Source organism: Anser cygnoides, chromosome 4, assembly GCF_040182565.1.
Source record: "Anser cygnoides isolate HZ-2024a breed goose chromosome 4, Taihu_goose_T2T_genome, whole genome shotgun sequence".
NCBI classification, from domain to species: Eukaryota; Metazoa; Chordata; class Aves; order Anseriformes; family Anatidae; genus Anser; species Anser cygnoides.
Window position 1 is genome coordinate 80,203,679 of NC_089876.1, and position 24,660 is coordinate 80,228,338.

The window sequence follows — 24,660 nt, forward strand, 5'->3', positions numbered from 1 at the left end:
ACTCCTGCAGCACCGCTCCAGGAAGTGACGGCAGACGTACCAAACCGGATGTTCCACAGTACTGTATTTGTACAAGGATTAACTGCTAGCCTATAAAGTGTATTTACAGGGGCAAGATAAAAGCTAAGCAGAGCAGAAGTGAAAGTTCAGATAATTCCATGGCTTAAGTTAGTTCAAAACCTTGCAAGCTGTAACATTTTCTGCCACTGATAAAAGAAAAATGTCATGACAAAATACCTAGAACAGTAAATGGCAACCCCGCATTATCTGCTGATGGTTGGGGTACATCTTTTGTTAGGCACAGACTTAGCACAAGTGTTGGCAATTAGGCAGAGAAATGCCAGTTTTAATTATTGCCTAATCCGCATTTCCAGGAACTATTACTGAGGCATGCCCTGTTGCAGAATAAGAAGGGAAGCACAGATTTCTTGAGTTTTGGAACAGCCTGGCATTGCAAGGTAGCGAACTTTGGCTAGTTAATTGAAAACTTACTTTATTAGTGGTACTATGACTCCAGAGTCTGTGCAAACTGTACCTTCCTCCCCTCAGTGCTACGGCATGATGTTTTTATTATTATTATGGCTGCAGAAGTTCTTACTCACAATTTCAAGACATGGTATGTCATTAAGTTTTTTTTTACCTGAATTAAGGCGCCACTGTCTTCATTCAGTTTGTCATCATGTTTGAACTCTACCGTCACTGCCTTGTCACAGTCAACCGCTGCCATTTCTACATCCGTGGTGTTGTCCATGTAAATGGCACCAAAGAAGTCAGTAGCCCTGAAGCCTGTAGCCAGATTAAAACAAACAAACAAACCATATTATTTTATTTAAAAATCACAAGTATAAGTGACATTATTTTGTGACTTCTTTTTTTGGTCATTCAATTGTGCATACTAAAATGGGAACCATTTCCCATCACGCATGCGCAGCCTCAGTCAACACCTTCTGTGAGGACAAGCAAAGCTGTTCTGATGGGCCATGAAGGGGTGCTGTGGCTCAGAGACCCCCGAGAACCTTTTGCACTGTTCACTTAGCCATTTTATTTGTTTGTATTTCTCAAATACTTGCATTTGAGGCAAGAATGATTGGTTGAAAAGTAGGAACATTAGTTTAATTTGAAGTAATGAAAGAACATGTAAGTGTCCAGCAACAACACCCTCTTTTGTACAACTTATTTGCATTTCAGGATGCATGCATAGTGATCAGAAACCTTAATCGTATTTGCAGATTTAAGTAGGTATATACAGTAAGGGCACACTCATTTTACCAGTCTATACTGTTCAAAAGGTACATAATGAAGTTAAAACAGGAAGCCTGATGTTACGAGTGATCTGTAGAGCACTTCAGCACCGTATTATTTATAGTTATATATTCTCATACGCATTCATATTTATTTTCATTCCCAACGGGTACCATTACCTGTATTTGTCCGAACCCTCATTATTGCATCAAAGCCGGTCTTTTTTTCTATGTCCTTCCTGAGGTCGGTGAGGAACTGGGGGCTATCAGAATTGAGCTAAAAGCACAAAGCACAAGTTGCAGTTCACCACGGGGTGGCAGCAAACCAGCAGAAATCCAGCACTCCCTCAGCCTGTTGTGAACTCTGCCCCTGCCCTCCCCCCATCAAATCTTTTCACAAGTAACATCTCTTTTCTTTTAAAAATGGCAAGAAATGCCAGTTGCTGCTTTATTAACAGAAACACAGATGTGCAAGTATCCACCGTTAATTCATTACTAAGCTTGGACAAGTAGAATTCCTTTCAATCAAACCTGTCTTCAGTAACATCCGGTCCTTGCACCTACCCTTGCAGGCTAGCTGGGATTTTGTGGTACAGCCTTAATAATTAGAGTAGTCTTGTTCACTCAGCAAAAACTGGTTTTGCAGATCAGCTGATGACACTGAGAAAGTCCCTTATTTCCCCATGAAAATTCCCATGAAATTTTAAACAAATGAGTGTTGTTATGGCTTTTCCTTTGGGGGGGAGTGTCTTTATCATAAGCATTTTTAACTGTAAATGCAGGAGTAACTGACTACCCTGCGCAGATGGCACCATATGTAGGTAAGTGGGTTTAATTTTAAGATACCAACCAGCTTATGCAGAAGTAAAATTACGGTCTCAAGATATTTGAGCCTGATCTGCTCTTTCTACATTTGAATTTTACCCCCTGGGATTTATAAATTTTTCTGGAGTTGCTCTACTTTTACACTGTCAAAGCAGTTTTGAAATAAAAACAACCAATCCCCAGGTGTTACTATCTGATAGGTAGGAAACTTGCACCACTTACCTGGAAATTGTTGTACTTGTACAGTGTTCCTCCAGTGTACATTGTGACAAGACCCAGGGAGGCTATGTCCACATACTGATTTGGGAAGAGGAACAAATTCACACAGCAGCCATTAGCCACGCAATCCCTGGCTAAAGTCTCGTAATAATTTACTTGAGGCTGGAAAAGTGTCTGCACAGAATTAAAAAAAATACAAATGTGACAACATTAGATACTGTCGGTGGCCAATCACAATCCAAATACCCAAATGAAAAATAAAAACGAGACATGGATTTGATTGTAATCGTGTTGCCCCTGCTCATACATTCTATCACCACTTACATGCATTGAAAACTCAGTCTGTTCTTGTAGAACTAAATCACACCTTGCAGGTAGCAAAGGCTCTTGGTGGGTGGAATTATTTGCAGCTGATCGATTTCCTTTACTGATGGGTGTTGCTGCTTGGCCCATACTTTAGCCTCACAGTTCTTGTAGGGCCAATGCCTATATATTTATTCTCTATATCTAAATCATCAGGGCACAGTATAATTTGGGAATATTATATATTTAAACAAGAATTCTTTGTAAAAGAAAAGAAGTGAAAAAAGACCAAGGCTCTACTAGAGGAATTCAGTGTAATAGCAGTCCCCTGTGAACTCCAAGTAGAAAATACCTTTTCTTTATCTGTATTGAGTAGTTTTTTGTCATCTCTGTTTCTTAGCTTCCCTGGTGCTTCCGCAGTTGGCAATGAAGAATGGAAGATAAACAATTTTCCAGCACATTCTGCAGCCTGTTGCAAAGACACCATATTGACATTTATTCTGTTACTCAAATAAACAAGCCTAATTTTCATTCATATGCTGTGGTGTCTCTAAGAACAGTGCAGACTTTCTGCAAAAGTTCTTCAGAGCCAAACCATTTATTTAGTCTTTACACTTGATGGAAGTGAAGTCCCAAAACAAACTGGGAATTTTGTGTCAGTAAATAACTTAGTCTAACATAGATCCTTTGGATGATGCACCGGTACAGTAATTCCTACATGGGACACTAAAATCTTCGTGGGCAAAACTAGAAATACCTCTCCTAGAGACATTTCAGTTAGATACAAGCATTATGCAACAAGCAACAAGGATAAAAGGTAAAAACACTAAACTGGATAAAATTAAAAGGAAATGTAATTTAACAGAAAATACTGCTCCTTCAGTTCGGGTGCACTGTTATCCGTTTTATTTTTAGAGAAGAACGACAATTACATTCCTGGACTAGATTCCACATTCAAACTACACTAAAATGCAGAGCATCAAAACTTGTGATTAACTCCTGTCACTAAGAAATAAAGTAAATGCTGGTTTTACTCAAGTTTTTAATTGTTATCTAGAACTCTAATGAGGCCATAGGATTTGCAAACTGGGATGGCAAACTGCTGATAAAAAAACCTTCAATTCCAAAGAAGAGAATAGCAACGGTAGCAGTACCACAGGCATCTATGTACTGCTAACAAGCTCTTCCACCAAAATTTACAAAATCCAGTTTTTTCACTTGATACTGAGACAGTTAATAGGAACGTAAACTGGTTAGTCTTAGAATTCTGAAGTCCTTAAGCACTGAAGAAGTTGGGTGAAGGTGAAAGGAAGGAAGGAGGCATTTGCCCTTTTCATGCTCCAGGCTTAACCATACATCTAGTTTAAAAATGTAATACCCGAGTCTACCGACACAAATGGGCTTTGGTACTCCTTCCCCTCCAGATCTTAACATGTCCGCAAGATACTCCACATTTCAAAATAAGCCATGGCATTCTTCTGGGAAAACTAGGAATTTGCTTGCTATGGCAGAAATGCAATCAAAGACAGTATCTTACTTTTAACGGAGCTGAATCTCACCCTAACAGCACAGTTATCTTTTAATCATGAATGCCAATTTCTTCAATTTCTCTTAAAAAGTAGTCTCTAAAGAATGCAAGATTGACTTACCACCATACGCATCAAGAATTACTGACACTGCTTTTGACAATGTGTCTAAAATGCATATACAATTTCTAAAGATTTATTAATCTCAGAGGAATATATTTTACTCTTTTCAGATGAGTTATTTTCTTGAACACATGTATATGCATATTAATAATTCACAGGGAACATCCTTGCAACTTATAACTTTAAAATACAAGTTAAATAAAAATTTTGTTTGAAAAGTGTTTTTTTTATAGGAACAACATCAAAAGGAAATTTACATTTATGGGTGTTAAGTTTGTTCTGTCAAATACTGGGAAAGAACATTTTGATAGAAGTGGTAACCAAATGTATAAATATTTTGCACACATACATTCTACTACTATGAATAAGAAGAAAACAAGTATTAGTTAAATATTTAAGAAATGGGATTTGAGAGATGCTGTACAATTTTGGCTCAATATATCTACTCAAAGTTTGAGATGTACTTGTACAGAGCTCACAGATAAATCAACTATTTTAAAGCACCACTGGCTGTTTTCCGCCCCTGCAAATCTTGTGGTGGATCATGGTGTCATTTTTCTAATTGGCAGCGCTCCACAGAAATGCCAGCATTTCAAGGGATATCCCTGACATACAGCAAGTTACTTAGATGTATCTAGAAATCTGTACAAACATCCTGAGTTATCTATTAATTATGTTAATTATGCTGTAGTGACTAAACACCTTCTTATCTCTTAAATGCTGAATAAGAAACCGACTCCAGGAACCGGTCTTTTCCAACCTAAGTGATTCTATGACTGGTTTCCCTCAATAAGGAGAATCTGGAAACAGATGTTACACTTGTCAGTTGTTTCTAAACAAAAGGAATTCAAACGTGCTGTTAAAATAATGGGATATCAGTGCTGGAAACAATCAGTGATTTTTTTTCTAATTTCCCATTATGATTTGTAGGATTTGGCACTGGTCTTGAGCAACCTATAGGTTATGGAGTCTTGTCCTAATTAAAGAACTACTTTGACAGAGAGGGACGTTGTAACCTTTAGCGCCTCCATGCCAGCCTGGATAACAGGAGCAAAGATGGTCTCACTCTCATTAGTGTCTGCAAACATCTCTGGAATCTGGTCCAACAAGCTATGAAAGAAGAAAGGTTCAACTGGTTAGCGTATTGTGGATAATCCCCAAAAACGTGACATACCAAGTCTTCATAGAGGAATTTCTTTTCCATGCAAGTTTATACTTAAAAATTTTGATTTCTTAGGATTCCAGCCAGAATAAAATGAAACATGAATTTTAAAATTCTATTGAAATGCATTATTTCAAAGCTGATAACATAAAGGAACATGCATTAAATCAAAAATAGCTAAAAATAAAGGAGTTCTGCTATGGATAAAAGACTTAAGAGTCCTTAGATCATACCTAGGTGTGCATCACATATATAGGAGGAAAACCAGGAAAAACATGCAACATGGCACAAAGCTGCAACCTGCCCTCCCACTTCTGACGAAGCAGAGCTGAAGATGCCTGGCTCACAGCTGGTCTAAACAGGCTTTCAAATTCAGCATTGCGAATTGCTGCTACCACTTTTGCTTCCCCTCAAGAGGTGGAAATACAGGACTTGATGCATCTGCTGACTTGTAAAGCATTTCAACAAATTCATGCATCCTCCAAAACCCTGTAACACAACTGACTAACAGGGAAAATGTCTATTCTAAGCATTCAGCTCTTATTCAGATACGGAATGTACTTTACTTGTTAACAACAGATCGTGATTCCTGAAAGTTAACAAGGAAACCATCCAGCAAAGGAACAAAAACTTCTCCGACATCCGAGACCACCATCATCTGAGGCTGAGCTAGATTGCTTTTTACATTGAAGAAGTGGAGGACCTTGTTATAAGTGACAAAACCAACTCGAATTGCTGAGGATTCTTCTTGCTCTTCTCTGTAAGAAAAACAAAAAACAAGTGGTTGTAATTTTGGTTTCAAAATTGGCCTTGCAATAAAAGCATTCCTTTGAAATGCAGGGCTGCTTTCAGATAATTATCTGTACTGGGAGCAACAAAGCAAACAACCAACCAGATGTAATTGCCTCAGTCTTTGCCTCAGATCAAATTAAAACAACCTGATTAAATCAACTGTTGTAATTTTATTTTATTTTTTAATATATATTACAGTCAACCCTATCAACTGTGCATCCCATTCAACCAGGCTAGAGTATCTAAGATAAAGAATAGACCATATCTTCAAAACATGGGAAAGAGGTAACAGGACAATCCTTTACAAGACACAATCAGAAAATCAGCTTTATTTCGAATACACTGTAATTCAGTGACACTAATGAATGATCAGTGCCTGGAGAGAACAGTTACTAGGCTTGAACAGTGTCTGGTGACTTTCAGACTTTGGTGGCTCAATCTTCTGCTTTGGCAAGACTGCTTTTAAAAGCAGCAAAAGGTCTTGGATCCCTTATAGCTGTGCATCATGCAGGAAATGTACTGTAGAAATTGTTTGTTATTCCTGGTGTGTTCCCAGGCCAGCTAAAGCTCACAAACCGCTGCCGCGGAGCAAGAAACTGCGAGCAGTGAGCTCAGGAGCTGTTTTTCAGGAGGTAACTCCCCTAAGCACTAGCTACTGTGTCATTAGTAGCAGCATCATTAATAAGACTAATGAGACCAGGTTTGCAGCCCTAAGTTTAGTAAAAGTCAATTGTATTCCAAAAATCAGTCTTAATTACTTATAAAATAGCACATTCTCTTGGTTTTACAAGCTTTACCTAAAACCTTGAGCTTGGGAGGGAAACGATTTTTCATGTCTACGATCTTTAACACTCGTGTCAATAAAGAATGCTAAACCACCATTCCTGTTTTGTGGAAACAGCCGGAAGTGTCTGCCCTAAAACTTCTAGCAAGCAAATAATGTGTTTTCTGCTGTGCTGCAAATCTGCAGAAGCATAAAGCCCTTTTAACACAAAGTCCCTAGACAGCTAACTTAATCCATTATTTGCTAGCTTTAACTTCTCAGCCATTCTCACAGGCTTACCTGCCACAAGCCGCTACACCAGTGGCCTTTTTGTTACACACATTGCTCTATTAACCAGAAGTTAATTCCTCTTAAAGAATTTGGGCTCCCAGAAATCTGAGCACAGGGTGAACTCACAGCATGGTGTTTTCACCTCATGTGATAACAGCAGAATATTTTTGCAGGTGTCTTTCTTCAGCAACAGAAAATGAACACAGTGAAGTTCATGTCTTGGCACCAAAATAAAAGTTTCACCACAAATGCTGGTGGAGTGAGTGCCTGATTATTATTATTTTTTAATTCATATTGTTTAAAGGCAACAGACCACTCTGAAGAAACCCATGGGCCTGCCCTTTATTTATTTATTTATCCTGCTTTTTTCAGTGGACATGAAAACTTTGTCCATGCAAACAGGGTATTTAGCAGCAGATACCTACAGAGTGCTTGTGAGGAAAAGAGTATGTTATTTCTTGTGATGTAGATACACTTGCTTTCATTTTTCCTTTACTTTCTCTATTCAAGACTAGGTGTTCCTAAACTGCCAATTGTTTTTTTGCTGATATGCTCGTGGCCTTTTATTATCTTCAGTCATGACCAATCCTGATAGAAAGCTCTAAGATACGTGCAGGACAATATCAAACACTCGTGTCTCCAGTGTAATCTTCAATGACAAAGTGCTCAACGGATGGTCTTACATGGGCATCTGACAAACTAACTCCCCACCCTGAACTGGAATTTCTTTCACGCATGCACAGAAATCCAACAAGCACATATGATAAAAAGATTTTTAACATATCCCAGATTATCTCAAGGATCTTGTCTCCCACTCTTCCTCACTTTGCTCCCTCTGTTTCTTAAGCATGTTCTCCCTCTACAAATATTGTTATTTGGAATGCATTTTCTTTCTGTATGCTCTTCAATCCTTTTGTATGCCTCAACTAAGAAACACCTTGTCTACTTAATTTTTTCAGTCTGACTTCCACTGCTTCCATTTAACTGTCGGCATTATTTAAATGATAATGAAAACTGCACTAAACATATACTAAAAACTACACAAAACTACACTAAAGTAATGTACTGTGATTAATACAGATGAGTAGTAATAGTACTACTACACATTTAACGCTGACATAGCAAACTTGCCATATTTAACAGAATGTCAGTTGCCTACAAGATCTGCTCCCCTCTCAGATACATACTAGGGCAGAAAAATCTCACAACAAAGCAAGCTAAGAGTTCCGCTGATTAACAAAAAAGAGCTAAAGATACAACCCACCAGCACTGGCTTTAGAGACTTTACTTTCTTGAGATTCTGGTTTGTGGTATTTCTCTGCTTAATCTAACGAGAACAGCAGCACTGCAGTAAACAGAACTACAGCAAGTAAAGTTAAAACTACAAGCTGGGACTTATCTGATAACACCACTAGAGTTCAGTACAGGAAAAGAGAAGAAAGAATTCTACATGTTCAGTCAGTACAACACATTCCTTCTGTTCATATAGTAAACCCAGATATCAATCTAAGTTTTTCAAAAACTGCCAGCAATTTTAAAATTACCATTTAGTCACTATCACCTCAAAAATGTCTGCATTGTAAATTCTGTCATTTTTTGTACTTTCTTGGTTTTACCTCTCAACATGCATAGCTTCTTGAAAACTGTAGTATGGTACATTAAGCAAAACACATGCACGTTTCTTTACCTTGGAAGCTTATCTAGCAGAGTCTTCAGTTCCTCACATATGAGTTTAACTAGGCCACTGTTTATATTCCGGTACGATACATCAATCATGAAGATATAAGCTGGTGGATTTGGAGGCTTGTTATTCTACGGAAAAAAATATTCACAGGGAAAATTAGACAGTGTCCTGTTATGTCAAAAAGATTTACAAAAGGTACCATAAGGCAATCTAAATACTGTGTTTAGTCATTTGAAAAATGCTATGAATTAGAAAGAGTAATTATTACAGAAAGATGGCATGTACTGGGTAAGCACCATCCTTGGAATAAAACTGTACTACTGGAAAATAGATCCTAATAGAATAAAATAAGTAAAGGATAACAGGTTATTAGATAAGATGAAACACTAGCATTTTCTATTGGAATTCAAGTGTTTAAACAAATTTGCTTCTGTATTCCGTATATGCTTACGCAATACCATTTTGTTAACAGAAATGCTTAAATTCAGTTTTTGTTAACATTTGCCTCTAAAAACTGTTAAGCAATTTCTAACCAATCTGGAAACAGAAAATGTGACTTAGGTACTGAACCAGATTTAAAATAATGCAGTCCCTAGCAGCACGGAGTGTTCATCTGCATCCTCTCTGTCTTGCTTTCTCATGCCCCAGTACACTCTGTACAGATAAGAAAACTGTACTTTGAGGAATAAGCTGATCTTCTGTAACATAATTAAAGCACTAGAGTGTAATGCTCAATGTATGCAACTGCTGCATACAGAGCAGTGACTCAGACTGGTATGGATTCCTTTTGGCACAGCTTCTTAGCCGCAGTCGTACATAAGAGACATGTAAGTAGCATACATATTGTGATATACACTACTGACCAAGCTTCTGTAACTAACAAGATGATGATTGTTTTATTTTTGTTTATAAACAAAGCAATGTAATGCTTACGGATGTACCCAGGAAGATCATATAGAGTGCACATAGCAACAGTAATCATCACGGGCCTAGCCGTACGCCTAAGTTCAGTTTTTCTAATTCTCATTAAGATGAGTAGTGGTCATTACCTGGTGTCAAATTCAGGACAACGTTTCCATTATAGTTATATATGCTATTTCACTGCCTTCATATAAAGACTTCTGACCACTTACCAAATTATACTCATTACAAATAAACTGCAGAAAACTCCATTTAAGAAAAAATCATCTAATCCTTGAATTATGACTTATCCATAGTCATATCCTCAGAACACATAAAATTGAACATTATACCCTTGATCTCACTTCATTTGAATCATGTAAATCAAGATTAACTCTTGTCAACTAAAACCAGACAGTATTTTTAAAACCTGTTCTGTTTTTTTGTATTTGGATTCTAGTTTCAAAAAACGTATCAAACACTACTTTCTAAACTGTCGTAGCACATCACTATTTATAAAGAATTCCTGCCTAATTTCTGACAAATATATGGCAGAAATGAGAACTTGTGCTCTGGCCACATCCGCTTAGCAGGAGCACAATAATGCAAACCAGCTGTTATTTGTTAACATTTTTTGTAGCTGTTCATCCTTGTCATTTGATAAGCACAAAAGGAAACGGCTTTTCAGTTCTGGTCTTAAGCTGATTTATAAAAGAACTAAACTTTTCTAACTTGGAGCAAAATGAGAAAATAATTATAAAATAATGTTAACTTCTCTAAAATTCAGTGACTTAACATTGCCAGTGTGAGTGCTGATTTTATCAGAGATTTATTTTTTGTAACATTCTGCTGAGTCTATGGTACAGGTCTTTGCAACAAGAAGACAAACCATGCTGGATGGCTTATCACGGAAGCTCCCTCATTTAAACTGTATGGCAAATTCACTGCACTGAAAGCAAGACTGTGATGACGAACACAGGGTTACACAGAAGAACTGTGAAAATGGCATGGAGCTATTCAGTATACACATTTCAAAAGCTTAGCTGCAGAAAGCAGCAAAGCTGAACCGAATTTGATGGATGTACACCAAGGATCCCACGCTATTTCTATAATGCCCCATTACAGCCACTGAGTTCTGTCCTGGGGTTTAATGCAGATGTCAATGGAATCTCTAAAGGCAGTCTCAGGAATTTCACTGGACTTGGAAGCAGTACCCCTGTGAGAGACCAGAATTAAAACAACTTGTTCATTTCTTTGTACCAGCAATAATCTGATGGTCTGAGGAAGTTACTTGTACCTACTTCAAGGCTTTCTTGGATCGAACCTCCTTGCCTAATTTTATCATATCCACATTCCACTGATGGAAAGAAAATTCCACCCAATTTCATAAAGAAACAAAAAATATGTCCGTGCTGTTGGCAGATGAGGTCACGCTGGGAATTTTGAAAAATTTTGTAAAAAAGTTTGAAAAGCTTAAATAATTTATGCTTTGGGAAGTACAAAATATAGTTATCTAATAAAATCAACTACAAATACTTCCCGTGGCTTGAGCAGACTTTGGACCAAGTTCTTAACTAATATATTATTAGGAGAGAGAACCCATTCCATTTTAACTTACTGGTCAGAACACTAAAACTACTCATGCCAAGACAGGATTCAAATTCCCATGCTAAGGTTTGAAAAGCTGAGAAGGCAATTCAGGTGCATGTCTGTCTGCAAAATTCGTAAGTCATGCAGCTAAAAAGCAACACTGCATCAGAATTTGAACTATAACCTCTGAACATCCTCTAAATGCTTCCAAGGACCAAACCAGAACCTCAGCTGAAGACTTGTGATCCATGACTTTGAGACACTATTTATTATTGTTAGTTGCTAGTCTCCATCCAGCACAAAAGAGCAAAACATTATTGTGAGCTTAAATCCTCCACATCTGTACATTTTCTAAAATGTTCTTGGACTCTGATATTCGGCTTATAAGTGCATTTACTCCAATGTAGGTATTTAAAGAATTTTGTTTGTGTTGACATAAAATCATAAATAATTTTACATATTGGAAATACTCACTCGGCAATAATCCAAAGTAGCAACGTATTCATATGATCCCAGAGATAGCTCAGGTCTTTCATAATGGTCTACCCGTCGGCCAATGTGGTCCAGATGTTGAAAGAAGAATGGCGGGACTAAAAACCAATATAAGAGCAGGAAAAAAAATGTTTACAGTGTGGAGAGGAACAACCCAACAACTCCTTCAGTAGTTACCATGTGGTAACACAGGCTCCTCTGTTATTGATCAAGGAGGTGTGCGAACACGTAGCCAGGTTATAATGTTTTTTTCTTCACACTGATTTAAGAAAACAAACAAACCTCACAACATTCTGGTAATGTCAGCTTCTCTTGTATTTGGAGAATACGGCATATTCCCCCATGAATGTCAATTTTCTCCTATCTCTACCCTGTTAAGCTTGAGTAGGTAAAACTGACCCAGGTTATTTCCACAGGCAGGAGTCTGCTATCCTCAGGCTACAGAGTAAATGATGGCTATTTTGTTAGAAAGATACATCTACTCAAAGCTTAATTCACATCACCGGAGTTAAAAACAGCACTTTTCCTAAAGGCTGTGCTGCTTTATGCAACATTACCATTCACTGGAAATAGCTCTGCAACGTTCACAAACCTGCCCTACTGTACAATAAGCTGCCTTCAGTCCTTCACATCGTGAACCTTCTGTAGCTGCAGATAAAGGATGTAGAACTCCAAAGCAAGCATTAAGAAACCAAGTTGTTTTGCCACCACCAATTTACAGGCAGCTAGTCTAATGCCTAGTCACACTGGGAAGAGTCACCTCTGGATTTTAGCTCTTTTCTCCCTCAATCAATCCACATTTAGAATGTTATTTTTTACATTTCTGCCTGTTAAAAGCAGGGGATGCAGAATATCTACCTAGTTTTTGGGGCATTTTAAGGTCTCATTAATGTTTTTAAGTGCTTTCCAATTTGGATAAAAGACACTACTAATACAAAGCATGATTGTAAATGATACTGCAACTGAAATGTCTTTCTTAAAATGTTCATAACGCATTCCAATTTCTCTTTATGAGAGTTTAAATTGCGAACAAACTAGGAAATTTGCTATCTGCTATGCTTGCACAAACATCTGAGCCTCAGGCAGAAAAGAAGTTGTAATGAGCCTGTCAAGGTTCACGTTTCAGAGTTGAAAAGATTACTGTATTAGGGAAAGCACTATACCACTGTGATCCAGCTGAGGAAATCCAACTTGATACAAATGTCTGGAAAGGCTACTTCTGGCAAAGATCTGGGATACAGCCAAGAGCACAAGAACAGTTATGAGTCACATGCAGCACACTTGAACAAATATGGCATGGTATCTTCTGTGAAAACCAACGATTGTCACAGGAAGATTAATAGGCTATTTAACCACTGCATCCACAGTCATGGCCAGGACTAGTCTAACATGGTTCTAAATAATTCTTTGCTGAACATTTAGATTTCTTTAAGAAATCAATTTATCTACACAAAAGTTGCTTTTGGTTAGCAATACAAGCAGCTTTTTATCCTACGTTGACATAATATTTTAAAATAAACTTTTGACCATAACAGACTGGACTTGGACTTCACAGTTTAGCATTATTTTTTCTTATACTTATTTTTAAAAATTGGACTGAAGAAGTGTTTTAAGTATTTTTACTAGGTAGTATTTTTTTTGTTGTTTTAATTTGTGAAATAGCCCTTGCTACTGCATCTCACTAAACTATTTTCAAGTCAGCTAGTCAAGAAAATCATTTCAGGGATACAGTTCCTTTTTAGTTTTATGCAATTTGTATGAATCACGGATCAGAGAAATATCACTTACCATCATTTACACAATTGCAAAATCCACACTGATACCTTCTTCCACCTTCAATAAACTGCATGAAGGGACACATGTAAGCTTTGCACCTGTTACATCGGATTGGTCCAGTCTCACCATGGTTTACAACATAAAGAGGTGTCTAAATGAAGAGGTACATGAAGTTATAAAAAGCACTGCAAACTTGAAACCAAATAAAGTGAGCTAGAAAGCTGCTGCTCAGCCTTAACACTTGTTAGATTTCACCTGACCAAGAAATTATTGTTCAGCATTTATCTAAATTGTCCAATACAGCTGGCTCAACCTTGTAGGTCCCCTAAAGAACTTAATTTTCAAGCTCGCAAGCTCCCTATTTTGGTATTTATCAAAAAGAAATAAAGCATCCACACAAAGAGCCTACAAAACTTTGAAAGCATCGGAAGTTCAGGGCTCTAGGCTGACTTTCTTCAGGAAAGGATTTTTATAGCTCACAAGGGAGAAATCTGCTGGGGTCAGGTATTTCGCCTTCTCTATCAGATTGAGCTTTTCTCAAAGAAATTTGTTGATACTCACCGATCGCATGCAGCTATCCCAAACAGGTAGCTACTAAGAAAGCTTCTAATATTTTCAATTAAATGCCCTTCCCCCTAATGCTGCTGTGTTACATGCTATACTAAGGTTTAATGCTGTCAGGGTCACCAGCTAGAGTAGAAGATTTAGCAGAAATACTGATATTTACTGAAGGAAAGAACATACAGTAAACAAATACAGTATCTCAAACACGTCAGCTTAATTACACTGACCATGCTTGCTTATAGCCTCTGCCAAAAACCACAGCTAATGGAAGACATTTTCCAGATGCCTCTTGCAGTAATAACTGTGCAGCAACTGAAAGACTCCTGTAACTGTAATTTATGTTAGAAAAGTCATACTTGAAACAACTGCACAAATGGAAGTTTGTTCAATTATTTGTGAAACTCTATGGAGCATAAACAAACGTGGTTTTTATTTTTTCTTTTTTTTTTCTTACTCCCTTCAACCCTAACTAAAAATCTCTGACTGTAAGAGTAAGAAAATAAATCCAGAGTTGGGCCCCATGATAGATCTCTACAAGAGGAAGAATGCTGACAACTCTTGAATGCTAAAACTTTTCCACTAGCATATTCACTAATTTAAAATTATTGTCTCTTATAGAATGGACATATTTAATCTATTATACATTTTTATCTTTTATTGGAACATAAGAGTCTTTGTATACCTAGAGAATCATACATGTCCTTCTAGCATTCACTGCTTACATGTATTTTATTGTTTGCTTATATTTTACACAGACAATTATTTTACTGATTTATTTCTCCAAAGGATTGGATGTTTTTTGCCAAGATCTTTGTACATAACGAGTAGATTTTACTATGTGGGTTTTAAGTGATCCCTCCCGCTCCACTGAGGTAACACATTGCTTCATATTCTTTCTTCTACGAAAATTGAGTTTAACGCAAATTAACACATAATGTCAGCTGGAAAACTATCAGGGTCATTTTTCAGACACAAGAGCCTTGGCTATAAAACCTGCTCACTAGCCACAGTAACTTAAGTTTTAGAACTTCTGGGTTTTGTTCATTACTTGGCAATTTTCTGATTATCATTCTGCTGTATTAATTTAATGAGGCCTGGATCTGGCTTGCCATTAATAATATAGTATCTGAACAGGTAGGGAAAAAAAGACACCTTACACAACACCCGATGCATTTATACACATTTTTTAGTGATTTAAAACCCTGTTCTAATACATTTAATGCTATTCAAGAACAAAGAAAAATTATCCTCAAATGATCATATTTTGAAATACCTTATTAAAATTAAGATCTTTACCTATAAAGCATGAATAAGAAAAATCATAAAAATAAATGCCATAAAGTTCAGAGCCTAGGTATCAACATTCTTATACGTACTTAATAAATTACCTTTTTAATGACAGCAGAAATAAAAATATTATTATTTTTTCCCTTGTCTTTCCATTTCTGGAGTGGAAATTTTTATCTTTCATCTCCCTTTAGCTTCATTAAAAAAATTACTTATTACAAAGTCTTTTTGTAACATGGTTTTAAAGCCCTAGTAGCCTAAGGGTTACTAAAATCTGCATGTATGTTTAACTTTCTGCATCAAATGGTCTGCTTGAAGTCACTGAGACTATTCGCAGTGCATGAAGTTAAAATATGCTGTCATGTTTTACAAAAACGGTATTCCAATCTTATGTAGAGAAATGAAAGATAAAATATCAATAAAATCATACTGCAGAGGCTGGCTATTTTTAGTTTCTAATAAACTTGCAAAAACTTTAAAACAAAACAAAAAAAACAAAATCAATGAAGTTAAGCCTAACCAAGAAATGCATGCAACAGACTGAAGGATTTTGTCTAACAGAAAAATCTTGAAAAAAAGCCCTGTTTTTTGATTTCTTAACGTGAAATGTTCGTTTACTGTTCAGTATTTTCTTAAAATAATTTAAACCATTACACCACTAATGAACATATCTAATAATAAAGCAATTTATATGGTAACTTCTGAATAAAGACCCAGACTGAAATCATCCAAACCCACTTCTTCACAACACAGTTGTTAAAACAAATTCATTTCTGTTTGAGTGTGTAAACTGCTATTACGTTTCCAACTGTCAAAATAATTTCCATTGGAGTCAAAAAACTTTTTAATACCTAGACCTTATAGGAATTTACAAAGATAAATAATGTACAAGCATTTAAAAAGCAAAAAAAAAGAGTAGAAAGTCTACACTAATGAATACATAAAACGAAAACTGTTGCTATCCACAGTCCAAAAGAAATGGTGCTAAATGGGAAAGCCCTGCTTTCTACGCTCCACAGCCTGTACTTCACTCTCTGTAGATGTCACTGTACACCAGAAGATAAAGAGATCTGTTTACGGTCCCATGGAAGTCAGTGGCAAACTTTCACAGAAGGAGGGGATGAAGCAAATCAAAAAATCTCAGATTCCCTTTTTTTTTTTTTTGAAACCAATGCAGTACTCCTTTTTCTTTTGCTTCTCCAACTATAAACTGTCAGCATTTTCCTTCTCTCCTCCTGTAAATTTCTACAAATAATAAATGAATCAATTTAGGTATCTACCATAACTATTTGAACATTTACTGTATTTGTGCGTTTTGCTCTTGCACCTCTCCTACTCCCTTATCTCCTCAAAATGCTTTCCCCAATTTACCTATTTGGATCTCCTGACTGAGAACAGAGACAGTCCTCAAAAACTGGACATGTAGGAATTGATTGTCAGCTTTCCAGCACTATCAAATTATAAATATTTATCAAAACCAATGACTAAAACTACTACTCAGTAGCATAAATCTGACCTTGTAAAATAAATTCCTTTTATGTAAGCTGAAGGACTGGAGAGGCAGAAAGAATCAGCTGCACTGGGAGGCAGAACAGTATGGTTTTATGTTAAAGGGAACTGGGCAGAAGAGATGGGAAATGCTGTGGAAGACCTGCATAAACTTTCCCTTCTCTGAAGCCTCAGGGCCCCACTACAGTGCAAGCCCTGAAAGCTGATCTGATAAACTATAACTTACCTCACTATTAGTCCAAATATAGCTGGGATAGCAAGATTTATTTTGGAAATATTTCAGCCAGGACATCTCTCTGGAGTCAGAACTGTATCACAGAGCAATAGATAGGCATTGGTGGCACCGCTCCAAGATGAAATACATCCATGAAAACTTCCAAAGGGACTATAACCTGTGCTTTAAAGTCTCAGAGAGCTGAATTACTATTGCTTGCTATAAAAACGAAGACCTGACCCACTCCTGAGGGTTCCCTGTGATGCCTGCAGAGTATCACTGTATTCATATTGCAGGATCAGGGCCACAGCTGGGAATTGTAAGTGTAGGAACAAGGACTGCGCTGAAGCTCAAGTTCATCATGGCACATCTCTGGAAAAGCATTCTGAAGAGAAAATCAGAAGACAGTCTGGAGAATGAAGAAGCGGCATATGCAAACAGTGAAGAGAACTAGCTATTTATCACAGAACAAACTGAAAAATATACACCATCTGTTTTCATTGCCAGACTCACATACATAGACTGGGCTACAAGAAAACCTTTCGTAGCTGTGCTGCAAGTCGAATCTCCACATACAATGTAAGGCAAAATGCGTAATGTAAGGCAAATGCCAACGCGCACTCCTAGCCCCCCACAACATACACCCTATTAGTACCTGATGAATCTGCATTAGGACTAATATTTTTGCCCAGAGTTTGACTCCATCATCATTTTAATGCATTTAACACCCCAGCACTAAAACAACAGGAACGTGTATTGAAATGTGACCCACACAATTTGCAAATCTGGCTACATCCAATAAGGAACACGAAAACTCGTACCAGGAGTGCAATTTTCAATTACATCAGTATCTCCATCACGATCCCTTCCTCCTCTTCCCCACAAGATGAGGAATTTGCCACCAGTTTCTCTATATACTTTTGAAGAACTTTACCAGCTTACACAGAGAGCTGCTCTATGCAATGTTACACTGGATACTATATATGACAAATTGCCTGTTCAACTGCAAATTATCTCAGTACAAATGATTTTGAAAGTATAACCCATGAAAGAACCATATTTAGTATCTGAGATTTCAGGAGACTAGTTAATTGACATGTTTAGATGAGGGCTATTTGTTTCTAAAGGAAGATTATCTCACAGGTTTAGAAAGCTGCACAGATACATATCTCTTGATGACTTACGATAGCTCCTTAAAATTACACTCTACAGTACGCTAGCAGATAAAACATTTTATACTTCAGTACAGCGAACATTAAACACACTGTATTTGTACAACTGATTACCAGAAATAAAGACAACTGCCAGTTACTCAATTCAGACAATTCATCCCACAGACAAGCTGTGCAGGGCAACAAAATCCAGAAAGGCACTGTTTCTAGAGTTATTATTTACATTGATATTCGTGTAAGTCTGATTATTAAAATATTTATATGAGCATTTTAAGCAAGGCTACACTATACAACTTTCTAATGATCAGGGAGATGATTGTTGGCCAAGGTTGGTACCGCTGCCCCATGCAAATCTTGTGCTTCATTTGTACAGTCGAGAGATGCGTAAAAAGTCCACAGGACAAACAGAGAGAATTTTGAAATGTAGCGCTTTTTTTTTTTGGGGGGGGGGGGGGGGGGGCACGACATGACAACAACAACAAAAAAAAACCCTAGGTCATGAACCAAACTGCCTGTGTTTTCTATGACTGTTGAAGCATTTTGATGTCTTTTATTAAACCGTCATAGATTGCTTTTGAGAAAGATTAATCAGTCAACAAACAATCCCTCGGTTTTGAGTTGCTTTACTGGTTCACATTAAAATGCCAGGAAAGCATTTCCCTTTGTGATGTTCCTACTGTCTTGAGAAGCCATTCCCTCTGAAGTCAGAAACAACTTTCCTGATTCTTGATTTTGGATGTTGAACACTATCAGCCTCCTCAGCTGATATGACTCGAGCCAGTCTGTACTGCGTAATCTACAAAGGTCACAGCAGGTTCAAGTATTTTCTGTAATAGTGCTTTTTCATCTGTTTTATTTGTTTGCATAATGCAGCATGGCTGAAGCGTCAACTCTGTGATGCAATCTTAGCTCTAACCCAATTTTTACAGATTGCAGTGAAATGCAAGGAGTATGTTCAAACCTTCTTGTTCAAAAATCCTTCCCACCCAGGTCAAACATTCACCTGCATCCATGGTAGCATGAAAAATACCAGGGCACAGTAGATGAGCTTCAAGTTGGCACTGCACATGGGATAAGATCCAGCAAGTACCAAAATCAACAGAAATCTAGTCATTTATATCAATAATAGGTCAGACTATCCACGAAATATTTATTCAGTCAGCACTCCCTTTTTAAGGGGAACGTTGCAACTTACTGAGTAGAGCTAGCAGCATGAAGAGTGCAAATACAGGCTGCTCTAATCAAAATTCAAAGGATTTAAAGAAGTTTGAGGATGGGGGAAAACATGAAATACTGATAAAATTTTGACACAAAGAAACCCCAGAAGTAGGTAGCTTACTTCTTTAGAACTTCCGTATCACAGTGGTGGCAGAAGGGAAAAAAAAAGTTTAATATCCAGGCTTAATAGAGACACAATTTCTTCTTGTCAAGATGCCAGGTTGGGAATACCAACTGTTAACAAGACAGCTCTCTCCAGCACTTCTCAGCTTTGAAGTAGTGACTGTTATTTGGATGTACGGACATGCTGCATCTCAAGTCAAGGTCAGCAGCCAGGATGAACTGATGATATAAGCAGGAGTGTGAAATTGGATAATCAAGAAACTGTGCTGAACAACAGACTTTAAAAATGTTAACACTATAGAATCGGAGCTCAAGCAGGACATCTCTCAATCTAGAGAGACATACCTGTACTAATCAGCAAAAGCACAAGCTCGTGCAGAGGCACGCGCACAAGGTGAGAATGGAAGGAGTAGGAGACAAAGCTACCCTAGGGCAGCTCAGCCCCCTCTTAGGACTGCTGAGGGTGACATGCACGTGTTAAATCATGAGAGGATACTGGTTCATGCCTGGACTAATCCACAGCTCCATTTCCCAAACATCAGTATCACAGATGGTCCAGCACTGCAGTCCTTGTCTGAGATTTTTTTTGTCATTGTCACAGTAGTTGTAAAACCGTAGAAAAATAAGACAAGTTTAACGTACCTTTTCTACAGAAATGTTAATAGTTACAAGAAGAGGTAATCTAGCTTTATTGATCACAAAAGTTTCACAATAAAATCAGGAGTTTGATCTTCCATGAGAAGGCATTCTGATTTAAGATGTCTAGCTTGACATTCATTCAGCACAAAATGAAATAAAAGTTAGCGACATATTTTACAGAAGCAAATGGAATTAGCAAAGCATTTTATTTTTTTCAGATCACTGCAGGAAAGCCCTAAAGTATCTTCGAAACAGCTGACAGAATTTGGGCTCCAAATACTATTACTACTGACTTCTTGACAGGTCCGGTCTCTACATGTTTTGTATGGTCACATCAGTGTTAGATTACACACACACAAGTTTTCAGGATTGCTAAATACAGGATAAATCTAACACCACAGTTTAAAACACAGGCACAACCTATTACCTGCAAACATAATGGATAAACTGCAGATCAGTTCTGTTTTAGAGTAGCCAACGACCACTTTTCACAAACACAGCTCTGACTGTTTCTAACGTGCTCTAGAATACCCTCAGGATAGCCAATCAGGCAACTCATCAAACAGTGCTCAGGGAACATGCAGCTCTAGGTTTAGGGAACAAATATTTAAGTTTGTAAATAAATCTAAGCATAGTGTTGTAATCTCTTAAGCAACAATTCTGGATGAAGTTCTGCCACAGGAGAGTATTGCCAGTGTTATTCAAACCTTTGCAGAAAGAACAAAACCAAAACCTAAATGGATTTCATGATCATTGTGGCTTACTGTCAAATTCAGTGACAAAACAGATGGGGTTCTTCTTTTATTTTGTACAGACACACACACACAGCTAGGTAGACAATGTATACATATAATTTTTGTCAGCATTTGAGAGAAGAGTATCTTACTGATTTAAGATTTACAGCATGAAAGATCTGTTGAATGGAGGGTTTCTTTCCTTCTCAAAAACCTGGAGCTGTTTTTTTTTTTTTTTTTGTTAGAAGGTATTGCTGTGACTTTTTAAGCCAAGCTTACAGGTGTTTTAATTCAAGGTGTATAAAATAGTTCTGCTTAACATTGTTCAGGAAGACCAGCAGGTCTTCAGTAACCATGCCTCTAGGGCTAGTTAATTTACTTCCATTGAAATCAGAAAGAAGTGAGAATTCCTGAAGCGTCATGCTACAATCACAAGCCAACTCTAGCTGGTCACTTGCCTCTATTAGAGGAATACTTAGAATAAGGAGAATTTTTATTACGTGAACAAAAAGCAGCACAGGATATCTTAACCTCTGAAGCAAGGATATCTGGTGTGAGTTTAATATCCTTTTTAAGTCCTTTCCATGATACAGAAGCTTAGCCTTGAAGGTCAGTAGCAAAACTAGCTGTTATTTTAAAAATACAACATCAGGTAGGAGTATTTATATTCTGAGTCTCCCTTCCATGGATACCTTCACTGCTATGATAGCTGGATGCTTCAGGCAGTCTCCAGGATCTCCCAACAGTAAGTGTTTGTATGCAACTACGCTCCTTTCTTTTATTTAAAGATTAAGCTGCTGCTGAACATCACAAGTAAGGGGCTGTGCAAAGAGCTATGAGCTAAGCAGTCCTGGGAAGGACAAAAACCTGTACTATTGCTCCTGTTCTCCAGGGCTGAGGAGATCATCTTTGCATCTATTTAGCAAGCACAGATTACCTGATTCTGTTAAACACTAAAAAAAGAGCAGCCCCTCCTTCACATTTATTTCCTGTCCTACAAGAAGAGAAGGATCCCTTCTCACAGAATAAAGGGACATACGTAGAAGGCTTAGTCTCCCCTATTTTCCTACAGGACAGCATTACAGCCTGCTATTATGATTAGGCCCTAGATATGGCCTCATGCTGCTGAACTTCACTTGAGATGCAGCATGTCCATACATCCAAATAACTGTTTGATACTAAGAATAAACCTAAACATTAAAATAATAAAAAAATAAATAAAATCAAACATCAGCTTCTTTTTCAATTTAATACAAACTTCTTTCCCCTTTCAAATTACATACATTGTTCCATTCAGAATATGATTCTGCACTACTGGACAGATAAATAAAGTATGTATAAACTGAACATGCAAGAATAGCTTCAGTTTAAAAAGCAAAATAAAGCTTTTCGTCCTGAACTAACTAAATACCAGGGTGTGCTGACTCTGTGAAGTTTTCCAAGGTAACTGAGTAACATCCCTGCAGGCTTAATGTTAGAGCTCGCACAGTCTTACAATGTTTAATTTACTGCTGTTGCTGTGGTCAGCTTTGGCCAGTGCATAAGAGGAGACAAACACCATTTCAGGAGAGCAACATGCAGCCTGGAGAGGAAAATGCACCCACAGAATGTCAAGTGGCATTCGAGGAGCTATTTTGAGTTACAGATGTATCTAGCAACAGCCAAAGTAATTTTTTTACGAGTATAATTTTTGTTGGTGAAACTATTAAGTGGCTATGATTATTATTTTTTAATTCCCTCTTTCCCCTCGATATTTACTGGTGCTTAGTCAGGCTTTTCTTCTGCCATGACCATTCTGAAGAACAGATAGTTTCCAACTTATCAGAAAGTAATTACATCACCATAACCTAAATCGTTAGAAATGCACTTTTCCCAGTCTAACCTTTCAAGACTGTGCAAATTAATCAGGGATTCTGATTAGAATATGAATAAAGTATATATGAATGTCAATTTTCCAAGTCACTGTCCCCATCTCTTTCAGAATTAAGTCCCTACTGTAACAACAACGATGCATGGAACAACACACTACAGAAGTATGAAGAGTATTTTAAAAAGTGTACACTAAAAACAAAAATGGGAAAAAAAAAATAAGGAAATTTACTTGAATTAGGAAAAGCTATGCTGCCAAAATCTTCGCTAACTTTGGCTCTACATTCTTGTTACACCGTGTAGTTACAGCCCAATAGTCTAACTAAAACTTTCTCCTAGAAGATGAAGTCTTGGGAAGCAATCCAATTCCAAATGCTTTACTACCAAATGCAGACTAGTGCTGGACATACTCCATAAAGAAAGCCTTATCTAATACAGGATTTATGCATCTCTAAATTAGGCACTGCAAAACCTAGCTCGCAGGCACTGCCTCCCAAGTGATATAAAGCTTTCAGAGTAAGGCACCTGGAGATGCATGTAAGTTCTGGGCTGTATACACCACACATGGGATAGTCAGGCACCCCAGAAAGCTATACAAAAAAAACACAACATTAACCTGGAGCTAGTCAGTAGGAGGGAGAAAAAAGCACTGAAAGCAACAAGGCTCAACAACTCTTTTCCAGATTCCAGGCAGACTCAGGAGCACAAGACCAGAGTTTCACAGTTCCCTCTCAAATGAAGGTGTTAAAGGGATGCTTTGGAACATGTTTTAACATCTGAAAAATGGAGGAAATAGTAATGTTTAGGCTCACATTTAACAGAGCAGATAGACAGTGATGAGCTCAGGATACAAGCTTATGCTACCTGGACAGTTTCTACCTGGATTGACTGTTCCCAATAGCTCAACAATGGATTGGTTGTAAAAATACCAAGGCAGTCCTAAGAACATGGCAGAATGTCTTGTAGCATGGCCCTATCTCTAAGCTAACTGGCCTAGTTGGAGTCTACAAGGCAGTACTGGTGTATGTGCTTTCTTTCTGGTCCACTAACTTCCATCTCTGGAAGTTTAAACAGAGGCAATAAACGCTGCTGTACAGACTGCTCAATAGCTCCCCATTCCTGGAGGGTGAAGAAGCCTTTCAACATAGTCAGACTGCGTCCTAACTATTAAGTTACATCACACACACTTCATGTTTTAGAAAAACATGACAACAGGCACAGATTACTCTGGAAGTATGCCCAAAATACATCAGCAAAACTCAGACACTGCTGGATCTTTGACAATCCAGAGAACTGCACAGCACGCAATACAATATGCCCTAGTTACTATTCGGAGATAGCAGAACTTTATCTCTTCACTGGTTAACAGGTGCTCTTTCTGCTGTGGAGTACTAATTTGAGAGGAGGAAGGCTTTGTCACCCACAATGGAGAGGAAAAGTCCAGTATTGTCTACAAACACACAACAATTTTGAATAATTTTAATATAAAGAGTCATATGTAGTTTACACAAAGGAAAAAGGTCGTGAAACATTCAATAAGCCCTGACATTTCATTTCCACTAGTGGTGAATATGAAGTGGAATCTCAGTTATATCAAGTCCCATATGAGGATTACAAATTTACAAGCCAACACTGAAAACGATG

General features: G+C 37.5%; 2 protein-coding genes across 12 annotated transcripts in view; one reads left to right on the forward strand and one right to left on the reverse strand.

The window, feature by feature from the left end:
- Positions 1 to 6,350, forward strand: part of METTL14 (methyltransferase 14, N6-adenosine-methyltransferase non-catalytic subunit) — a 48,284-nt gene extending 41,934 nt beyond the window's left edge. For 6 of the 9 annotated variants that reach the window (XR_010831319.1, XR_010831314.1, XR_010831315.1 and 3 more), the window contains one exon: positions 2,989 to 3,621. The gene's annotated coding sequence lies outside the window, so the exon portion shown is untranslated. Of the gene's footprint in view, positions 1 to 374; positions 3,622 to 5,167 lie in introns of those variants that run through there. The other 3 variants (XR_010831316.1, XR_010831318.1, XR_010831313.1) reach the window with 2 other exon arrangements.
- Positions 1 to 24,660, reverse strand: part of LOC106038610 (protein transport protein Sec24D) — a 52,897-nt gene that overhangs the window by 7,147 nt on the left and 21,090 nt on the right. For all 3 annotated transcript variants that reach the window (XM_066996477.1, XM_048066289.2, XM_048066288.2), the window contains exons 9-17: positions 13,700 to 13,838; positions 11,894 to 12,009; positions 8,933 to 9,057; positions 5,966 to 6,157; positions 5,254 to 5,347; positions 2,941 to 3,057; positions 2,289 to 2,459; positions 1,422 to 1,518; positions 641 to 786 (exon numbers count right to left, since the gene is read on the reverse strand). In XM_066996477.1, the coding sequence (XP_066852578.1) occupies positions 641 to 786; positions 1,422 to 1,518; positions 2,289 to 2,459; positions 2,941 to 3,057; positions 5,254 to 5,347; positions 5,966 to 6,157; positions 8,933 to 9,057; positions 11,894 to 12,009; positions 13,700 to 13,838 (1,197 nt within the window). The remainder of the gene's footprint in view (positions 1 to 640; positions 787 to 1,421; positions 1,519 to 2,288; positions 2,460 to 2,940; positions 3,058 to 5,253; positions 5,348 to 5,965; positions 6,158 to 8,932; positions 9,058 to 11,893; positions 12,010 to 13,699; positions 13,839 to 24,660) is intronic.